Source organism: Theropithecus gelada, chromosome 1, assembly GCF_003255815.1.
Source record: "Theropithecus gelada isolate Dixy chromosome 1, Tgel_1.0, whole genome shotgun sequence".
NCBI lineage: Eukaryota > Metazoa > Chordata > Mammalia > Primates > Cercopithecidae > Theropithecus > Theropithecus gelada.
Window position 1 is genome coordinate 147,221,861 of NC_037668.1, and position 22,390 is coordinate 147,244,250.

General features: G+C 43.7%; 1 protein-coding gene across 5 annotated transcripts in view; it reads right to left on the reverse strand.

Annotated features, from left to right (window-relative positions):
- Positions 1-22,390, reverse strand: part of TGFB2 (transforming growth factor beta 2) — a 97,476-nt gene that overhangs the window by 23,982 nt on the left and 51,104 nt on the right. For all 5 annotated transcript variants that reach the window (XR_003122165.1, XR_003122164.1, XM_025404925.1 and 2 more), the window contains one exon: positions 14,007-14,170. Coding sequence is in view for 3 of the 5 variants with exons in the window: in XM_025404925.1 (XP_025260710.1) it covers positions 14,007-14,170 (164 nt within the window). In the remaining 2 variants the exon portion in view is untranslated. The remainder of the gene's footprint in view (positions 1-14,006; positions 14,171-22,390) is intronic.

Here is a 22,390-nt window from a genome sequence, read left to right on the forward strand (position 1 = left end):
TGTAAACAGCTGCTGAGGGGGTGTATTAGTCCATTTTTACGCTGCTAATAAAGACATACCCGAGACTGAGCAATTTACAAAAGAAAGTTTATTGGACTTACAGTTCCACATGGCTGAGGAGGCCTCACAATCATGATGAAAGGCAAGGAGGAGAAGGTCACATCTTACATGGATGGCAGCAAAGAGAGAGAGCTTGTGTAGGGGAATGCCTCTTTCTAAAACCATCAGATATCATGAGACTTATTCACGATCACGAGAACAGCATGGGAAAGACTTGCCCCCATGACTCAGTTACCTCCCACTAGGTCCCTCCCACAACACATGGAAACTCAAGATGAGATCTGGGTGGTGACACAGTCAAACCATACCATTCTGCCCTGGCCCCTCCCAAATATCATGTCCTCACATTTCAAAACCAATTATGCCTTCTCAACAGTTCCCCGAAGTCTTAACTCATTTCAGCATTAACTCAAAAGTACACAGTCCAAAGTCTCATCTGAGACAAGGCAAGTCCCTTCTGCCTATAAGCCTGTAAAATCAAAAACAAGTTAGTCACTTCCTAGATACAATGGGGGTACAGGCACTGGATAAATATAGTCATTCCAAATGGGAGAAATTGGCCAAAACAAAGGGGCTATAGGCCCCATGAAAGTCTGAAATCCAGCAGGGCAGTAAAATCTTAAAGCTCCAAAATGATCTCCTTTGACTCCATGTCTCACATCCAGGTCACGCTGATGCAAGAAGTGGGCTCCCATGGTCTTGGGCAGCTCCACCCTCATGACTTTTCAAGGAATAGCCCCCCTCTTGGCTGCTTTTATGGGCTGGTGTTGAGTGTCTGTGATTTTTCCAGGCATGCGGTGCAAGCTGTTGGTGGATCTACCATTCTGGGGTTTGGAGGATGGTGGCCCTCTTTTCACAGCTCCACTAGGTGGTGCCCCAGTAGAAACTCTGTGTGGGGGCTCCAACCCCATATTTCCCTTCTGCACTGCATAGCAGAGGTTCTCCATGAGGACCCTGCCCCTACAATAAACTTCTGCCTGGGCATCCAGGCATCTCCACACATCTTCTGAAATCTAGACATAGGTTTCCAAACCCAAGTTCTTTACTTCTGTGCACTCACAGGCTCAACACCATGTGGAAGCTGCCAAGGCTTGGGGCTTGCACCCTCTGAAGCCATGGCCCGAGCTCTGTGTTGACCCTTTTCAGCCATAGCTCGAGTGGCTGGGATGCAGGGCACCAAGTCCCTAGGCTGCACACAGCACAGGGACCCTGGGCTGGGCCCACGAAACCACATTTTCCTCTCAGGCCTCCAGACCTGTGATGGGAGGGGCTGCCGTGAAGACCCCTGGCATACCCTGGAGACATTTTTCCCCATTGTCTTGGTTGCCATTTGGCTCCTCATTACTTAAGCAAATTTTTACAGCCAGCTTCAATTTCACCTCAGAAAACGAGATTTTCTTTTCTATTACATTGTCAGGCTGCAAATTTTCCAAACTTTTATTCTCTGTTTCCCTTTTAAAATTGAATGCCTTTAAAAGCACCCAAGTCACATCTTGAATGCTTTGCTGCTTAGAAGTTTCTTTCACCAGATACCCTAAATCATCTGTCTCAAGTTCAAAGTTCCACAAATCTCTGAGGCAGGGGCAAAATGCCATCAGTCTCTGCTAAAACATAGCATAGAGTCATCTTTGCTCCAGTTCCCAACAAGTTCCTCATCTCCATCTGAGACCACCTCAGCCTGGACCTTATTGTTCATATCACCATCAGCAATTTTATCAAAGCCATTCAACAGGTCTCTAGGAAGTTCCAAACTCTCCCACATTTTCCTATCTTCTTCTGAGCCCTCAAAACTGTTCTAAACTCTGCTTGTTACCCAGTTCCAAAGTCACTTCCACATTTTGAGTATCTTTTCAGCAGCAACCCACTCTACTGATACCAGTTTATTGTATTAGTCCATTTTCACACTGCTGCAAGACTGGGCAATTTACAAAAAAAAAAAAGATTTATTTTATTTTTTTTATTTTTTATTTTTATTTTTTTATTTTATACATTTATTTTATTTTTATTTTTTTTGAGGCGGAGTCTCGCTCTGTCGCCCAGGCTGGAGTGCAGTGGCCGGATCTCAGCTCACTGCAAGCTCTGCCTCCCGGGTTTACACCATTCTCCTGCCTCAGCCTCCCGAGTAGCTGGGACTACAGGCAGTCACCACCGCGCCCGGCTAGTTTTTTGTATTTTTTAGTAGAGACGGGGTTTCACCGGGTTAGCCAGGATGGTCTCGATCTCCTGACCTCGTAATCCACCCGTCTTGGCCTCCCAAAGTGCTGGGATTACAGGCTTGAGCCACCGCGCCCGGCCAATTGGACTTACAGTTCCATGTGACTGGGGAAGCCTCACAGTCATGGCAGAAGGTGAAAGGCACATCTCACATGGTGGCAGACAAGAGAATAGAGCTTGTGCAGGGGAACGCCTCTATTTAAAGCCATCAGATCTCATGAAACCTATTTACTGTCACAAGAGCAGCATGGGAAAGACTTGCTCCCATGATTCAATTACCTCCCACCTGGTCCCTCCCACAACACATTGGAATTCAAGATGACATTTGAGTGGAGACACAGCCAAACGATATCAAGGGGCCAGGGTGGAAACAGGGGACCAGCCAGGAGGCCACTGCCATGGCCCAGGTGACAGACAAGAACTGCTTGGACAAGCATAGTAACAGCAGAGACATGGGAGGTGGTTGGCTTTCAGAGATATAAGAACCAGTAAAATCAGCTGAATGACTTATCATTTTCCTCTTCCATAGAACTTTGGCAGTCTTTAAAAATCAACACTACCTTTCGCAAATCTGGATTTGTCCCCTTTGAGGGAATTCTCAAGTATGTATGCTAGGCTCTGCCACAGTTCTAGAACAGGGGTTCCAAAAAATATCCTGGGTACTGTTGGCATTGAGAAATAAACATACATGCTCCCTTGAAACAGCTTTTGCCCTAAAGGAGGTTACAGAAGAATTGGCATACTGAACATTTACAACATGAAGAACAAAAGGAATCTTATTAAAAATTAATTGGGAAGCATATATCAAGCCTATTTGTGTGGTGGTGGAGCAGGGAGAGGTAGTAACAGGACAGGAGATGAGATAAAAAGATACCCTATTGGAGTCAGTCATTGTAATCATTCTTCAAAAAGAGAAGCAAGACAGAGCACAGGCCCCAGCTCAGCACTGCAGCCCTTAGCATCTTGATAAAGCGAATGTACACAGTGATAAAACAATGGCTGTTACCAAAACCCTGCTCTGTCCCACTGTTAACAGAAAACAGATCAGACCTTATCCAAGCAGAGATGACGGACACCCCTGTGGTGGAGCGGTTTTAGAATCACAAGCCAACCTCAGGGGAAAATATGAACCATGTTCAAGATGACAAGAAAAATCCTGACAGTAACCTACTCCTTCTGTATCTTACGTGCCAGACACTTAACCTAGGTGTTCTCCTCACAGGGACTCATTAGGCAAGAGCTGTTATCTCCGTTTTCAGATGAAAAACTGAGGTTCAGAGAAAGGGTTGACTAGCTACCAAAGTCTTCTCCTTTCCCGCCCTGAGATGCTCATCTGCACCTTTTTTTTTTTCTTTGAGAAAGAGTCTTGCTCTGTCGTCCAGGCTGGAGGGCAGTGGTGCAATTTGGGCCCACTGCACACTCCGCCTATTGGGTTCAAGTGATTCTCCTGCCTCAGCCTCCTGAGTAGCTGGGATTACAGGCACCCACCACCACACCTGGCTAATTTTTATATTTATAGTAGAAATGCGATTTCGCTATGTTGGCCAGGCTGGTCTCAAACTCCTGACTTCAAGTGCTCCACCCACCTCGGCCTCCCAAAGTGCTGGAATTACAAGCGTGAGCCACTGCGCCCGGCATGCTCATCTGCAACTTAATGAGACGACCACAAGCTGAGTGAGTGGAAAATATTCTTGAAGGAGACCCTGACGCAAACTCCTGGGACAGCAACCAAGAACCCAGACCCTACAGCAAGAAGGGCTAGGGGAAGTGGTTCATTTTTAGCAGATTCCGAGCAGATCATAAATTTCACACTGTTTCTTACAAAAGTTCAAACTCAATGCTCGGAAACTGTAATGATAATAATAGTAACCGTTGAGGATACAGATACTGTGCTAGAAGTTTCCATGCATTATCTCTATGCCTTACAAAATCTTTGCCAAGTAGGTGCTTTTATCTGCATTTTACTGGTGTGGAAATAGTGTTAGTGACATGACTTCCTCAGACTCCCCAAAGGACCAAAGCTATGCCTTGAACCCACCCTGATCAACTTCAAAGTCTGTGTTCTTTCTGCTAGTATGGAATCATGGTCAAGAGCATGACCCCTGGGGTCAGACTGCCTGGGTTCAAATTCTGGCTCTGTTTCTTCCTACCTGCCTGGCCTGGGCAAGCTACTTAACGTCACTGTGTCCCAGTTTTCCCACTTGTAAAATAAGGATGAGACCAGTACCTACCTTAGCACACAGTAAGCACTGCATGTACTAGTGATAATTATCAATATTGTTATTGAGTCACATTATGATAAAAGAATAAGATTATTAGTTAATATTGGATATTCATTAACATTTATTTGAATACAGTGGAGAAGGGCTGCTGTTCATTCTACTTTTTGGGGGGTCTTGTCTGCTGACAAGGTTAACACACTTGTGCTAATGTTATAACCTAATACAAATGATAACAATCCAGTTTCCTTATGAGGCACGCACGCCATTTGATCAGTTTGAAAAAAAACCTGAGATATTAATAGCCTTGTGCAAACAAAGTGTTTATTATACTTCTTTTTTTTTTTTTTTTTTTTTTTTTTTAGGTGGGTTACTGTGCTATGTATGTCTCCAGCGTGGCGCCGGGGCTAGGATCAGTATTAAGAAGATTGTATGCTGTAAAATTATGTACAACAGGAGCACAGTATGGCTTTTTGTTTGTTTGGTTGGTACTTTTTTTTTCAGTAGCACTTTTGCAAGTCTAATTTAACAGACAGTTTTTTTGGCTGACCTCTTTTTATTTTACACCCCCGTGGGCAATATGAGAAATGAAAGCTGAACTCTGTGTGTGTGTGTGTGTGTGTGTGCACGCGCGTGCACGCGCACACACACACATGCACAACCACAAGCACATGCATGTGTTTAGGGTTAGGAGAAAGGGACAATTTTCATTAACCCCATTAGTGCTGTGCTCCCTGGTACGATAAAAACCCCACCACCTTTCAATTTTGCAGCATTAGGATCCCTTAAATGGTAGGCCTAGGCCATCTACCCTGAACTTTCACTATGAAGCCTTAAGAATGTGTATTTTAAAATCTGTTGCAGAGATGTTACATATGGAATGTCCATTAAAGGTAGCTGATGATTCACTCCCCCCACCACAATCTTTGCTTATTTTGCTCCACAAACATCAATTCACCCTATCATCCTCAAGTCTGAAAAATCATTTAATATTTACTATACAACTTGAAGCCAAAACTAAATGGATGTAAATGACTTGGGATTTCACCACTGTTTTATATATCCTTGCAACTGATAGCCTCTAGAAATGACATTTCATCACATTTGACAAGCTGGTTACTGTTTAAATGCAGATTCGACGAGGCATTAAAATCCTAAGGAAAGAGGTCAGAGCAAATAGGAGGACAGATTTTATTTCACAGAGGCTCCTCGACTTACAATGGGATTGTGTCCTGATATCATATGTATGAACAAAATTAAGTTGAGTCACTTTTACACCATCATAAAGTTGAAAAAATCAAAAGTAGGGGATCATCTGTACTTTTCACTTGCCAAAGTCTTGAGAGTTTTCTGTAGAGAGGGGGGTTCCTTTGCCATCCTAGGGGTGGCTTCAACTGAAGTTGGAGTTCAGTGGCGCAATCTTGGTTCACTGCAAGCTTCACCTCCTGGGTTCACGCCATTTTCCTGCCTCAGCCTCCTGAGTAGCTGGGACTATAGGTGCCCACCACTATGCCCAGCTAATTTTTTTGTATTTTTAGTAGAGATGGGGTTTCACTGTGTTAGCTAGGATGGTCTTGATCTCCTGACCTCGTGATCCACCCGCCTCAGCCTCCCAAAGTGCTGGGATTACAGGCATGAGCCACCATGCCCAGCCGAGATGGCTTTTCACCATGTTGTCCAGGTTGGTCTTGAACTCCTGGGCTCAAGCGATCCACCTGCCTCAGCCTCCGAAAGTGCTGGGATTATAGGTGTGAGCCACCACGCCCAGCCTCTGGATCTAGTTTTTAAGAGGACTTGCAGCTTCTGCCTTGGACATTTTCACACTTCAGTCTCCATCTAAGAAGTCAGACTACTCTTCTGGGAAGACCACATGGAGACAACTGAGACTATCAGCCCCATGGGAAAAGGCAACATTTTAGTGACTTTTTCTCCTGATACTGTAAGATGTAGGAACCCAATACATCACTCTGCTTCCCCCAGGGAGTTATTTTTGCATGATTTTATTCAGTGGTCTGAAGCTAATAAATCAGTCTTAAAAACAACCTGGCAACTGACGTTCACAGGTAACTCAGGAGAGAGCTCTTCCCACTGCACAAATCAAAGACATAGAAGTCAAAATCTAAGCAGTGACAGCAAAGGAAGGGAACTAACACATGTGAAACACGCACCCCCACCTGGCAGTCACAGACATTATTTCATTTCACCCTCACAATAAACCCCAAGCTAATTGGGAATTACTAAGAAAGTTAGGTCACAATGCCCATACCATTGCGTACTATGCCATACTGCCTCAATAAGGTAAACGGGGAGGCCAGACGCAGTCATCAAATCCTGGGACATGAGTGTGCACACTGAAACATGAGGAAGGTCGTTCTGACAAAATACTATGCATACCAATTAACCAAACCCGCTCCTATTTCAATCTAGTCTATTCTGATATCTCTGCAACAAATATTGTTGGGTTCAAAGGAATCTCTTGATTCAGGCATATGGCTCAGTTCCTTGGAATTATGTGTCTGCCCACGAAAGGAGCCCAACCAAGATGGCAAGTTGCCCACAAATTCTCACAACTCCCTTTCTGGCAGGAATGAGTTCTGAGGCATTTCTCTGGATTCTCCAGCTTTTGCTCTAAAAGTACCTCGGGTATATCTTTATTCATATACAGATACCACTTACATGTACATTTCTTCACAAGACCCTGAGCAACCGGAAGGTGGAGGCTAATTTATCTCTAGATGGCTGGCACGAGGTATGATGCTGATGCCAGGAGGTGTACACTCACAGTCTGCTGACTATTACTTTACTTTACACAGTGGGTTAGTGTTCCAAGATCAAAGATGGCTGCAACTTCTTTGACACATTTCCCATTGATATATGGGATCTATTTCCTTTCCCTTTTAATCTGGGCTGCCCTGTAGTTGATTTGATCAATAGATGAAGGCAAAAGTGATGTGTCATTTCTGGGCCTAAAATTTTTTTTTTTTTTTTTTTTTTTTTTTGAGACCAAGTTTGACTTTGTTGCCCAGGCTGGAGTGCAGTGGTGCAATCTCTGCTCACTGCAACCTCCACCTCCTGGGCTCAAGTGATCCTCCTGCCTGAGCCTCCTGAGTAGCTGGGATTACAGGTGTGCCACCATGCCTGAGTAATTTTTGTATTTTTAGTAGAGATGGGGTTTCACCATGTTGCCCAGGCTTGAACTCCTGGGCTCAAGCAATCCATCTGCCTCAGCCTCCCAAAGTGCTGGGATTACAGGCGTGAACCACCACGCCCAGCCTGTGGGCTTAGTTTTTAAGAGGACTTGCAGTTTCTACCTTAGACATTTGCACACTTGAGTGCCCATGTAAGAAACTAGACTACGCTTCTGGGAAGACCACATGGAGACATCTGAGACTATCTAGGGGGAGGAGCCCAGCTGAGCCCGGCCTTCCAGTCATCCTACTAAAGTTCCAAGCATAGGCACAACGCCATCATCAATCCTCCAGACCAACCCAACTGTCATCTAAATGCCAGCAAGTGACCCCAGCCAAAGCCACATGGAGCAAGAGAACATCCAGCCAAGCTCTGATCAAATTTCTGACCCACAAAAACTTGTGAAGTACAACAAAATGATTATCATTTGAGGCCACAAAATTTTGAAGCTTGTTATGCAGCACATAGATAACCCAAACAGTGGTATGACTCTTACTATTCTGGAGGTGGTAAGATTTTAAACGAGAAATGAGTATTGAAAGGGTGTCAGTTGGTGAGAAGAAACTAGAAATACTGGAGAGCTCCAAGTCCTCTGAGGTTAGCAAATTTAAATATAAGTATTCTTTGGTGGTCCCAAAGGATTATTTAGGGCCACGAAGTTATGGGTACCCTTAGATAAGTCATTAAGTTCCCTAGGCATTTCTTCATGTGTAAAATGGGGATTTATCCAACTCCAAGATAGCAGGTGTTCTTGCCCATACAGGAGATGTTCAACTTGAAGGGAATTCTCCTTCCTATTTTCTCTCCCTCTACCTCATAATTCTGGTCATGATTTTAATCATACATACAGGGAAAATGTAATCAAAGAAAGGTGTGTTCAAATTTATAAATTGGCTGAGAGCTATAACAGCTATCATAGGTTTGAAGGTATTCCTAGAGCACTGGAGTTTTGTCTGAACATATCACAATAAAGGCTGCCTTTGGCATAAAGCTTTAAAAATATGGCAAGGATCATTACTATCTAATAACAGTTGTTTTTCATCTTTGTTTCCTCCTCTTTCCCTTCATCTGTCAGACACTTTATCCCTCTCATATTCCCTCCATTATTGTTACACATGGGAAGCCTATCTTGATCACACCAGTAGATGCTATTTAGAGTTTGTTAACTTGAAAGAGGTTAGAGAAAGCAGGAAAGAAAGATTTTATCTTACTATCATTCATTAATGTTCTGACAGACTGTTCTGTAAAGAGAGCAGGGTAATGAAAATCTTAAGTTCACAAGATTTTAGGTTTAAATAAGCTCAGAGTGACTTCAACAGAAGCATGGGTTTCCTAACTATCCCAGGTGGAGAGAAATAAACCTTTACAGCTCTGGACAAGACAAATCCTGAATTCATGTACGGAATTGCTCTCCTAGGTCCATCCAGCCTCATATTGTGACTCTAAAACAAATACCTGGAGGCATTTTTATGAGACAGAATGACCCAAAAATTTGGGCTATATTTTAAATCTGTGAATTCCAATTGGAAGATCCAAATCTGAACAATCACATGTGAATCACCAGGAGAGTTCTTTGAAACAAACATCTGTGCCGAGGCAATTCTCATTTTCCTTTCCAGGGAAAATCAGAATCTCCTTGAAGGAAACTGTGGTTAGTCTTTGTAAAAGCTCCCCCAGGGATTCCAAACCTGGTGGAGTGCCTATGCTCACATGTAAGTCCACAGGCACGTGTGCACACATGTACACACATACATACTCTCCTCCCGCTGAATATCAGCATCCTGAAGAGTCCTAATAAATCATCCAAACAACCATGTAAATGACCAGAGAACCTTTTCATGGTCACCCTGTCTTCTTCTAGGGAGTAGGATGCCAACTGTGTGTCAAGTAATACAGTAATCAAAGGGTATCCAAGAACTTCAGAGGCTTTGTTCTTCTGAAGAGCTGAGCTTTCCAAATAGCTGAAGATCTGCCCACTTAAGCACCAGATCTTTTTTTTTTCCAAAATAATATTTCAGCAATTTTGGATGTTAAACTCTGTAAAATTTATTGCATGTGTTCAGTTTCCTGACTATAATTTAGCCTCGTCTTCATAATTCAAGGCTATTACCATAGGCATCAATTCCTATAATGGGACTAGAGATGGGAGTTTATTACCAAAGACTACGAAGACCTCCAAATGGCAGCTGAAGACAAAAGGAAAGTTGGAGAACACCATGCTAAAAATGGGACTCCAAATAAAGAGGTCAGAAGCAAAAGTTAGAAGCCAGACAGGAAGCCAAGGAGATAAAGAGTGGGTTAACTATAAACAGGGTAAGATTTAGAAAACTTGTCCACAACAGGCATTGCTTCTGTGGTCTGATTATCTGAGATAGCATTACTGTGATACACTGGTAAAAATCTTTAGTCTAAAGCAGAGGTTCCCAACCTGGATGGTACCGGTCCATGGCCCATTAGGGGCCTGGGCCACATAGCAGGAGGTGAGCAGCAGGTAAGCAAGCAAAGATTCATCTGTGTTTACAGCCACTCCCCATTGCTTGCAGTACTGCCTGAGCTCCACCTCCTGTCAGATCAGCAGTGGCATTAGATTTTCAAAGGAGCAAGAACCCTATTGTGAACTGCACGTGCTAGGGATCTAGGTTGCACGCTCCTTATGCTAATCAAATGCCTGATGATCTGACACTGTCTCCCATCACTGCCAGATGGGACTGTATAGTTGCAGGAAAACAAGCTCAGGGTTCTCACTGATTCTACATTATGGTGAGTTGTATAATTATTTCATTATATATTACAATGAAATAAACTGCACAAGTAACGCTCTGTGGAAAAATTGTATTCCATGAAACTGGTCCCTGGTGCCAAAAAGGTTGGGGACTGCTGGTCTAAAGGACCTGCTGCTGATGTCACGGTGTCCTCCTCTAGCCCTCCTCTTTTAATTTAGTGCTTCTAATTTCTTGTGGCCCTACAGATAGTCAACCCAGTTGAAGCAATAAAAGGCAAGAGGCTGCCTCTCTGATCCATCGGAAGTGTATGTGCGTAGTCTTCTCTTCGGGTGTTCAAGGATCTCTTTGACTTGCTCTCTGGACCTTGCCTGTGTTTCAGGAGGTGTATAGCTGAGCCCCAGAAAGATAAAAAAATTGCCATTATTTTATATTTTTCTGCTAGAACTTTCTCCTTCCAGATGTCCATGTATAGTGACAGTGAACATGCCCATGCTTCTCCAAACTAAAAGCTTCCATCTTGGGCCGTTCCTCTTTCAAGCATGGGACTCTAAGCCATGCAGATCGTGTCGCTTGTGTCATGGAGCAGCCAGTGCTGCAGAAACTTCTGAGACACATCTACCAAGAACTCACTAAGGTCCTCTAAGTTGCCAGCCTCAAGAGAAACACCCTTTCCTGGAGAAGGGTTGGGCCCTGGGAGGAAAAAGTCATTGGCAAGCCTGTTGGCAGAGGCTACTCCTCAGAGGACAGGGTCAAGCGGCCACAGAAAAATAGTGACTTAGCAGCTTCCATTACAGGTAATAGGACCTAGGTGACCCTGCCTTCAATTTACTGAAGCTAACTAAAGTAGGGCCAAAGAGAGCAACCTATGATGCTATCGTCAGCACAGAAGGAAATTTCAGAGTGACTTAATTGGTTAAAAAAAGAAAAGAAAAAGGAGATACAATCATATTTTTTGTTTGTTTGCTTAAATCATCTTGTAATTTATCTGGCTACCCTTAATCTGGCTTTTTTTCATAGGAACCAATTTTTGCTTTCCCTCCAAATACTACTTCATCCTCTAGCCTCGTTTGTCTTATTATTCTTCTATTCTGGCTTATCCCAAGGGTAAGAGAAAGGGAAAAATTTGCTAGGAATAGCATAGTATGTGGTGAGGAGATGGAAGGACTTGGGAGTCAGAGGTGGATTTGTATCCCAGCCCTGCCATTTCCTACCTGTGTGACCCTGGCCAAGTTACTTAATTTCTCTGGGATTTAGCATCATTCTCTGTGAAATGGAAAAAGAATAGAATAGCAGAAAGAACACTTCATTTTACAAACTCCATATAGCTGTGAGTATAGCTGTGAGTATCACTGGAAACAATACTTCCAACTCTTTGCTCAGCATAGTGTCTGGTCACACAAGCATGCTCTCTGACCTTGGGGTGACGAGCAACGGCCGGCCCATTGGTGCTACCCAGAATGCGAGTTAGGATTTAAAAGTCTCCAAAAACAGGTTCTCGAGGGCCTATTTAAATAAGTAAGAATTATTCTTCATGAATACACATGTGAACTACTACTTTAAAACTGGGGCCAGGCACAGTAGCTCATGCTTGTAATCCCAGCACACTGGGAAGCTGAGGTGGGATGATCGCTTCAGCTCAGGAGTTAGAGACCAGCCTGGGCAACAAAGCGAGACCTCATCTGTACTAAAAATTAAAAAAAAAAAAAAAATAGCTAGGCATAGGGATGCATACCTGTAGGATCGCATGAGCCCTGGAAGTTGAGGGTGCAGTGAGCTATGATTGCACTACTGCATTGTAGCCTGCGTGACAGAGCAAGATGCTGTCTCAAAAAACAGAAAAAGAAAACAATACGACTGCTTTGAGTATTTTAAACTATTCTTCAAGTCTCATATTCATTTGTATGGTAGTTCTCCATTTTCATAATGAATACAAAGAAAATTTTGATCCTAATGATCACAAATTCCAAATGATTAGACTCCAGAAAAACCAGAGGTTTCTGAACATAGATGCCAATTTCTTTTTCTCATGTTTTAATCATATTGTCATATATATATATCCCTTATCATGGGGATCCCAAGGGGTTTGTTCTTAATCCTCTGTAGTGTCACTCTACACACTATCTCTGGAGGGTCACCTTCTCCCCAGTCTCTCCTCACCTCCAGGCACTGAGCACTATGTACCAGGTACCCTCAGCAAGTCCATTCAAGACTGTCTTTGCAGTGACTGCCCTTCCTGCCAAGAATGATGATCCCCCGTTGCATTTTAATAGATACTTCTCAAGGCCTCACCAAAATGTCGGCTCCCTGGTGAAATTTCCCCACCTATACCCTATATGCGAGTACCACTATTCATATGGCATCAGGATGTATTTAAGTTGCCTGTTTATAAGGCTGCACCAGACACAGGATTTTTCGAGTGGTTTTTTAATGTGCACAAGAAGCACCTGTGAATTTTGTTAAAATGGGGATTCTGACTGTGTAAAGTCTAGAGTGGGGCCTGAGATTCTACATTTCTCACAGCCCCTAGGTGAGGCCGATGCAAATGCCCTGTAGACTACACTCAGGTAACAAGCTTTTAAGAACATCTCTGAAAATCTCAGCAAGTTGGCATTTCATCATCATCATCATTATATTTTGACGCTGCTGCCCACCAACTCCAACTCTACTAGAAAGATGAGAATAGGAGACGTCAGGACTCTGTGTGTGTGTGTGTGTGTGTGTGTGTGTGTGGGCGGGGGGGTGGGGGTTGTATTGGGTAGGTGGATTGGAGACTGTGGGTAGAATTAGAGAGGAAAAGGAAACGGGCTAAGGTTAATAAAGACACAGGAGGTTGCAAAGAGAGGAGGAAAAAAGTGAAAAAGACAGGAAGAGAGAAGACAATAAGCAAACAAAGAGAAAATCATAGAAAAGGAGAAAGAAACAGCCATAGGATGAGTAAAGGAAGGTCAGCTGACTGCTTCTCAGGAAGGAATCGGACCTACATTATCTGACTTTACAGTTTAAGAGGTTGAATTCTGGAACCAAACCCTCTCAAGAGTACATACTCCGGCTGTTCATGCAACCGAGGAAGTGTGCTCAGAACTTCAATACTGCATTCTAAAGGGTTCCTCCCTCCTGAGTGATTAGGAAGAAGCTATTACTATGACAGTAATAGCAAATGAGGGCCTATATCATGATTGTGACTATATAGAATGGCTTATATCAGCTAAGAAAATCTAAGACACTAGAATTATTTTGTGCTAAGACCTCAAACTGATTGCCCATTACAACAACCTAAATGAGCCAGGTATGGTGGCTCATGTCTGTAATCCCTAAACTTTTTGAGGCCAAGGTGGGAAGACTGCTTGAGGCCAGGAGTTCCAGATCAGCCAGGGCAACATGGTGAGACCCCATATCTACAAAAAGTTTTTTAAAAAGAGAATCGGGTGTGATGGTGCACTACTGCAGTCCCAGTGACTTGGAAGGCTGAGGCAAGAGGATCATTTGAACCCAGGAGTTCAAGGTTGCAGTGAGCTGTGACCATGCCACTGTGCTCCAGCCTGTGACAGAGAGAGAGAGAGACTCTGTTTTTTTTTTTAAAAAAAAAAAAAAAGAACATTACCTGATACAGCTCAATCCGTTGTTCAGGCACTCTGGCTTTTGGATTCTGCAAACGAAAGACTCTGAACTCTGCTTTCACCAAATTGGAAGCATTCTTCTCCATTGCTGAGACGTCAAACCGAACAATTCTGAAGTAGGGTCTGTAGAAAGTGGGCGGGATGGCATCTGTAAAAAGTTAGGGCAATCATTGAAAATGATAAAATCCATTGTGCTTTCAGAAAAGACTGTAGCATGAGATAATCCCAAGAAGCCATAAGGAAAATATCTACAGAATAATTTAGTTTCTGACGGCCAATTTAATATCATTAACAACTTATCCAGAAAAAAAAGAAATAAAATAAACATGTGCATTTAGTTATAGGAGTAGCAAATTAATAGAGATTAACAAACCACTTCCAATTCCATTTGAAAGCATGCAGTTAACCCCATCCTTTGAAGGCTGACAGAGTGGTGGAAAATCATAGATGGTTTTGAATTGGGACAAGTTTATGACAGTTGATGCCTGGAGAGAGCTGACAGGCCTGCATACACTTTAATCAGATATGCCAAGAAAATAGTTCCTAATGGCCAGCAGTTTGCCCATGTATTTTTTTTCCTTGAAAGTTTGGCATCCAAATAATTTTTTTTTTTTTTAACCAGGCTCATATATCGTATCTCCTTTGACTTCAATATTTTAGTTTTTCACACACATATGACTTAACATATTCTCTAGTCAAGTTATGATGAGGAAATCTGAATAAACAAAAGTATAACCCACGTACTAATTTATGCCAGATCCAGTATTAGAATTCTTTATGCAGGATAATCTCTGTTGGCGGGAGGTCATCCTAGCTAATGAAGAAAAAGAATTGGCACAAATTCCTTCAGTTCTAAACCATGTAAAATACAGAGTTGCTGATGGCACATGACAATTTAAAGCTCCTGGGAAGACCGGACACAGTGGGTCATGTCTGTAATCCCAGCACTTTGGGAGGCTGAGGTGGGCAGACCACTTAAGGTCAGGAGTTTGAGACCAGCCCTGGCCAACATGGTGAAACCCTGTTTCTGCTAAAAATACAAAAATTAGCCAGGTGTGGTGGCATGCACCTGTAATCCCATCTACTCCAGAGGCTGAGACTGGAGAATTGCTTGAACCCTGGCAGTGGAGGCTGCAGTGAGCCGAAATCGCAACACTACACTCTAGCCTGGGCAACAGGGTGAGGCTCCATCTCAAAAATCAATCAATCAATCCATCAATCAATCAATCAATCAATTAAGCTCCTGGGTTGCTTTAGAGTTGTGCTGGTTTTTTTTTTTTTTTTTTTTTTTTTTTTGAATCTTCCAATGTCTTTGAATGTGCAACTGAGGCTAAACCAAGACCAGAGCAGGTCCTATTCTAACTCCATGCTTTCAAATACAATATCCATTTATTAAGCACCTATACTGTGCAGACCACTTGTTACAGGTATGTTTCTACAGTCTTCTTCCAAAATCTCCTATACACTTTCTTGCCCCTTTCCAGAGTGTTTCATCCAACTCTAGTGGCTCCATTTCTTTCTACCCACTCTTCAATTATCTGACTTCATTACAAATAATCATTCACAGTTGTTCATGTTTTTTTATTAATGTTTTTACTACTTCTGCATTGTGTTTGTTTATTTTGTTTCCCCTGTGAAATTTTAAGAATCTTGAGGGCAGAGACTGGATTTGCCAGGTCTTTCTTCTTTCCCACGTATCTGGGACAGGGTTCTGTATACATGGAGTTCACCAAATACCCCGTTTGCATACTTGGTCATCAACAGGAGTCTCTTGAAAGACTCAGGCATCTGACTGTTGGCAACACTAACTTCTTTTTAAATAAATGAGCCATCTTGCCGATCTTAAAATAGACATAAATACCTTCCATGATTTATTGGGAAATCCATGCCCTGACGATTACACTGAAGAAAAAAAGATGCTAGGAACACACCAACATTTTCTCATCTTAAGACACCTGAATTTTTTCCTTCATAGGAACTTTCTCCCAACCCATCTCCTTCCCCTATATATGTGTGACTCTCAGCACACAGGCTCATGGAGAAGCAGGGAATTTCTACACCAGTCTGCTCCATACTGGTTCATAAAATGACTGTGTGAATTGAGGCTTTATAACCCGTGAGTCAGAAGTCTCAGAAACAAACAAACAAACAAAAAAACCCCAAAAATCCAAAGTATCCAGGTTTCAAAGAAAAAAAGTATTCATGCAGACATGGTGATGATCCACTGCATCACCACTGCGAATTAGTTGATGGGCAGCTTCCAGGCCAGGGAGCACTGGTACGCACAGAAAGGCTTTTGGAGTCCCCTAGCACAGCATTTTGACAAGGTAGTTGCTGAGAACAAATACTTTTTCTCCTCTGGGATATGCCCGCCCTCATGATTGGAACAGCTTGTCCTATGCTGACCAGCTCAGCTGAAAACAGGCCAGATACCCAGAGAAGGCTAGGCCGGTCTGGGGCCAGGCTTTCTGGCTTTGCCCACCCTCTTGGCCAAAACCTTCCACAGGCTGATGCTGCATTCATCTTCGCATAGCCTCCGCATTGGACAGTAGAAGCTTCAAACATTCTTTGAAGGAGCATCCTGGAAGAGCGAAGCTAATTCAGCGTGTTTCCTGTCATTAGGAAGAATAAACATCTCACTGAATTTGCGCCCCCCCGCCGCCCTCCGCCCTTTCAGTGGAATCCCTGCAGGCCTCTTCCACTTTCACAAGCACCCGTCTTTCACACCCACCCGCCTCAATCTTATCCTTTCATCAAGTTTGTAAATAAGTGCTCTTGAGATTTATTTTTATCTCTTTTGTGTTTATTAAACTTTGGACCATCCCCCCCGCCCCTTTTCTGGTCCTCTGCCCATCCACACTCTTTCTTTTTATGGCTGCCTCAGACCATGAGGTCAATTTTGTTTCTTCTTCTTCTAAGCAAATCATCCAATGATCCTGTCCTAGGCTTTTGAGCTTTGAAAGGGCGTTTGCAAATATTTACAGGAGTAGCTTGCTAGTTAAGTACAGTTGTTCAGCTGGGCTTCCTATACATTGGCAAACAGCCCTCCTCCCCTCTGGCTCTTATAAGCATTTAGGCTGTTTATATTTCAACTGTCTAATAACACAAATCTGCATTTTTGGTCCTTGTTTTATAAGTAGAAGTTGCTAACACACACAGTGAAAGGACTGCTGAGCAGCCTCCATCAGCCACTCTGCTTTGGTCTTGTAACCACAGCGAAGCGACCAGGCCAGGAGGAGCCGGCAGCCTTCCCTGCCTGTACTCCTGCTCCAGCGCGTGAGAGTGTGGTAAAAACTGTCAACTGAAGAACCGACTACCCCTTCCGGGGTCGATGCCAGCTGTCCTGTGCTGTCATCTGCTCTGGGTCACAAGCCCCCTGGCTGGCTGAGGAAAGTGAGCAACTGGCCAAATGTTTCCTCATTTGGAAAAAACCAAAATTGCTGTAAATTGCGCTAGCAGCCTTTGACCCTGCCTTTACTTCATAAACACCCTATACACGCGGCAGGGAGACCCAAAAAGGCCCCTCGATGCCTGGTCGGGACGCAGCAGGCTCCCGCCCTCCACGGAGGGAGCTCGGGGTAGGGGCTTAATGGCTTGTGCAGCTCTGATCCACCCACTTAGTCTTGGAGGGATGGAGCTTTTTCCTCTGCTTCCTCCAAGAACTAATTTCCCCCTTTGGAATGGGAGTTCTCGCTAAAGTCCTCTGTAATACGCATCCCAGTTGCTATTTCATTGCCAGGTGGTCAGGTACTTGTGCTTGACCTTTGCCAACTTATCCACACTCACATCCTGGCCCGCTCCCTTCTCTCAATTTCTGACCTACTTTTTCAGTTCAATCAAATCGATTTTCCTTCAACCCTTTGGATTTCACACCAGGACGCTGATTCTGGTCCTCCTCCCAGGCTTTCTCATGGGCCTTCCTCCCAGGGAAAATTTTGCACATAGAAGATTCCAGTATGTCATCAAGTGGTGTCCCCCTCACCTCAGCCTTGGCCACACATGCCAAATCATATTTTGCGGAAGGAAGAGAGAGAAAAAAACCTGAGAAAATCTAACTAGTCACTAATTTCCAAAGTAACAGGATACAAAACACTTAAATATAGCACTTAATCACATACTACTGTATGTACATTATATGTTGACTTGTATCTGCTCCAAAAAATTTACCAACTTATTGTATGTAAGCACTTTGAACTCACAAATGTTTCCTTATAGTTTTTCTCCACAGCCTAGGGTGGACTTCATGAGAGTGTAGCCAGCACAGGTGCACAGGGTCTCTCTATCCTCAGAAAGGTCTCATACCTGAATTTAGTGCTCTGTGGCCTCTCTAGTCATCATCTTGAAATCCTCAATCATTTCATCTTTGAATTGATGCTGTGTAAATGAGGTCTTATGGGACAATGGAGCATGCACAGAGGGCTGGGGACCTCAGCCCCGGGCCATCTCACCTCCTGTCACCTGTCCACTTGCCCAGGACTCTCTGCCTCTTACCCCTTGCCCTCTGGTGTCCCCAGTCTCACCCTGCCTTCCCTGCCCCACCCAGTGGCCACTGTTTTCCTCCACCCAGTGAGAGCTGGGGTCAGGCACATAACCCATGCCATTTCAGGGCAGGGCCTGGTGGCAGCTGTCCCCACCACAAGCTGGTAGTGCCACAATATGTTCAGGGAGCAACCCAGTAAAAGCATGTCTCTCATCCACTCCTTTTTAAAATTTTTTTTCAATACTTTTTGGGGTACAGGTGCTTTTGGCGACATGAAAGAGTTCTTTAGTGGGTGATTTCTGAGATTTTTGTGTACGCTCTTAATTCAGGTACCAACCACATCCCAGTGCAGATTTTGCAACCCTATGGGTTGAAGTGGCAGTCCCATGGGAAGGGAGATACCTGGCTCAATGTGTTATCAATCTTGTGGGCTTGTGGTAGGGGGACCCCAGCAGCTGCTGGGCTGCACGTTCCAAGTTTTAGGGCAAGAGTCTCAAGTCCCTGTGAGAGTCTCCTGTCACTCTAGGAGCATCCCCATGCCCAAGAGAGCACAATATCAAACAGCACATAAAAAAACACCGTGACAGTTGGAAAGAGAGAGAGAGAGACAGAGAGAGGGAGACCATGGAACAAAGGAAAAAGTTTTATATTTTAGCATCTTCAACAGTACTCCTTTTCCTTTTTTTTTAAACAAGATACCCCATATTTTCATATTGAAGAAGGATTCTGCAAGTTTTGTGCCAAAGCCTCATATAGTTATAGGATTCTTATGTACTGAAGGACCTTCAAGGCTACTTGAATTCTAATCCAGTTAAGAATGAACTGGTTGAACTGAATCAACCAGTTCCCAGCTCTGTGGCAACAGGGATATTATCTGGCTTTTCTGAGCCTGTTTCTTCATCTATATAATGAAGTAAATAATTTTCTACCTCATATGTAATGGATCGTATTGTCAGGATTATATAAGTAAGCAGATGGAAAGTTGGAGCGCTGAGTCTAGCACAAATTTCCACAGTTTCCTCCCTGCCTCCCTTCCCATCCTGCAACAAAGCTGCCAAGTGGTCAGTGGGCCTTTCGTGAATGCCCCCAAGAGAGAGGATGCTCTGACTAACTGACAGACTTAATTAGAAGAGGAGAGAAAGAACAGGAGGAGCTAAGTGTCCTGGGGCAATTTATAAATGACGCTATATAGTCTAATTCCTTTCCACTGAATAGGGAGAAATTCCAGTCACCAAAGTTCTCACAGACTCCCCACCACTATCCTTTAACATTTCACCTGATTTACTATAAACCTGACCAACAGAAAAGGTGACAAGAGAATCCTAACTTTCCACTAAACAGCTCTGCATCAAGCAATTTCACCTCTCACTACAATGTTCATATTAGGACTATTTTTATTAAAAAGGTTAATCAACACTGGTACAATACTACTAACTAGGCTTGGATTTCTTCAGTTTTTATATGTTCTACTTTTTTAATTTTTAATTTTTGTGCCTTGCTAGTAAGGGTGTATATATTTATGTGGTACATGAAATACTTCAATATAGGCATGCAATGCCTAATAATCACATCATGGTAAGTGGGGTATCCATCCCCTTTGAAAACGTACTATAGTTGTGATTATCATTGGGAGAAGCTGTTGAAGGGTACACAGGAACTCTCTGCACTATTTTTGCAATTTCTTGTGAGTCTAAAATTATTTCAGACCTGGCACAGTGGCTCATGCCTATAATCCCAGCACTCTGGGAGGCCAAAGTGAGAGGACTGGTTAAAGCTAGGAGTTTGAGACCAGCCTGGGCAGCAAAGCAAGACAAGACCCCATCTATATTAAAAAATAAAAAATTAGTTGGGTAATGTGGCAAGTGCCTGTACTCCTACCTACTTGGGAGGCTGAGGTGGGAGGATCACTTGAGCCTGAGAGGGTGAGACTACAATGAGCCATGATTGAGTCACTGCACTGAAGCCTGGGCAACAGAGTGAGATCTGTCTCTAAAAAAAATTAAAATAAGCCATGCACAGTGGCTCATGCCTGTAATCCCACCACTTTGGGAGGCAGAGGCAGGCAGATCATGATGTCAAGAGATCAAGACCATCCTGGCCACATGGTGAAACCCTGTGTCTACTAAAAATACAAAAATTAGCTGGGCATGGTGGCAGGTGCCTGTAGTCCCAGCTACTCGGGAGGCTGAGGTAGGAGAATCCCTTGAACCCGAGAGGCAGAGGTTGCAGTGAGCCAAGACTGCCACTGCACTCCAGCCTGGTGACAGAGAAAGACTCCGTCTTAAAAACTAAAATAAAATAATTTCAAAATAAAGTTAAAGAAAAGGTTAATAAAAAACAAAACTGAAAAAAGGTCTTACAACGTCACTCATATGTGATGAGCTCTGAAACAGAATGTAGATTTGAGGTTTGCAAGAAGTCCCCCAATGATGTCTAGGGTTCAGCCCTTCAGGAGGGCAATGCTTCAGCTATCTATCTATTGTTTATTCCCTCTTAGATTGGTCACACCACAAAACTGGCAGAGAGAAAGTGTGTGTCTCTAAACTTGCTTGTAGGTGCTTGGGTCAAGAACCTACAGGTATTTGCTGTATTTGCTAAAGCAGTGGTTCTTAAAGTGAGGTTCCCAACCCATGGCATCAGCCTTGACTAGGAATCCGTGATAAATGTGAATTATCCAGGAAAGTCTGATGCACCATCTCATCAAAGTTTGAGAACCAATGGGTGACTACATATTGGTTGATTCCTAGCTGGTGAAACCAGTCCTAGTTAACAATTAAAAGCAGATTGGTAAAGTCCAGGGGAAAAGAAGAAGGAGGCCTTAGTGTTTAACACCAGCTTTCCTGGAGTCAGCACTGACCACAATCCTCAAGGACAGATGAGCACTGGTCTCAGTGTCCTTGTGGGGGATTTTCCAAGATAAGCCAGAAAGGTCAGTAGTTCAAAGTGAAACACAGAAGGTGTGGGTATGAACGGAATTGGTAGTGGCCTGGAGGTTTTGTTTATCCTCCTGCCTGAGGTTCTCACCAATTACCTGAACATCAAGTCCAAGCTAGTCCCCCTCCTAGGGGAAAAGCTAAACGAGGCTTACAAAGCAGCACAGGTGTCTGCTGATTAACAGTATTTCTCAGCAGGTGGTCTGCATTTTAGCAAACTCCTTGAGCAATTCCTATGTACCCTCACATTTGAGAACTGCTGAAATATAGGACAGAAGAAAAGAAGTCTACAAAGACATACAGAAAGACAAAGGAGCACCTAAAGGTTTTTTTTTTTTTTTTTTTTTTTTTTGAGATGGAGTCTTGCTCTGTCGCCCAGGCTGGAGTGCAGTGGCATGATCTCGGTTCACTGAAAGTTCCGCCTCCCAGTTTGCACCATTCTCCTGCCTCAGCCTCCTGAGTAGCTGGGACTACAGGCACCCGCCACCACACCTGGCTAATTTTTTTATTTTTTAATAGAGACGGGGTTTCACTGTGTTGGCCAGGATGGTCTCGATCTCCTGACCTTGTGATCCACCAGCCTCGGCCTCCCAAAGTGCTGGGATTACAGGTGTGAACCACTGCGTTCGACTTTTTTTTTTTAAAGATGGAGTCTTGCTCTGTTGCCCAGGCTGCAGTGCAACGGCGCAATCTCAGCTCACTGCAACCTCCCCATCCTGGGTTCATGCAATTCATCTGTCTCAGCCTCCTGAGTAGCTGGGATTAGAGGCGCCAACCACCATGCCTGGCTAATTTTTGTATTTTTAGTAAAGACGGAGTTTCACCATGTTGGCCAGGCTGGTCTCAAACTCCTGACCTCAGGTGACCCACCGCCTCGGCCTCCCAAAGTGCTGGGATTACAGGCTTGAGCCACTACACGAGGCTCAAGCACCTAAACTTTTGATCAGGCTTTATA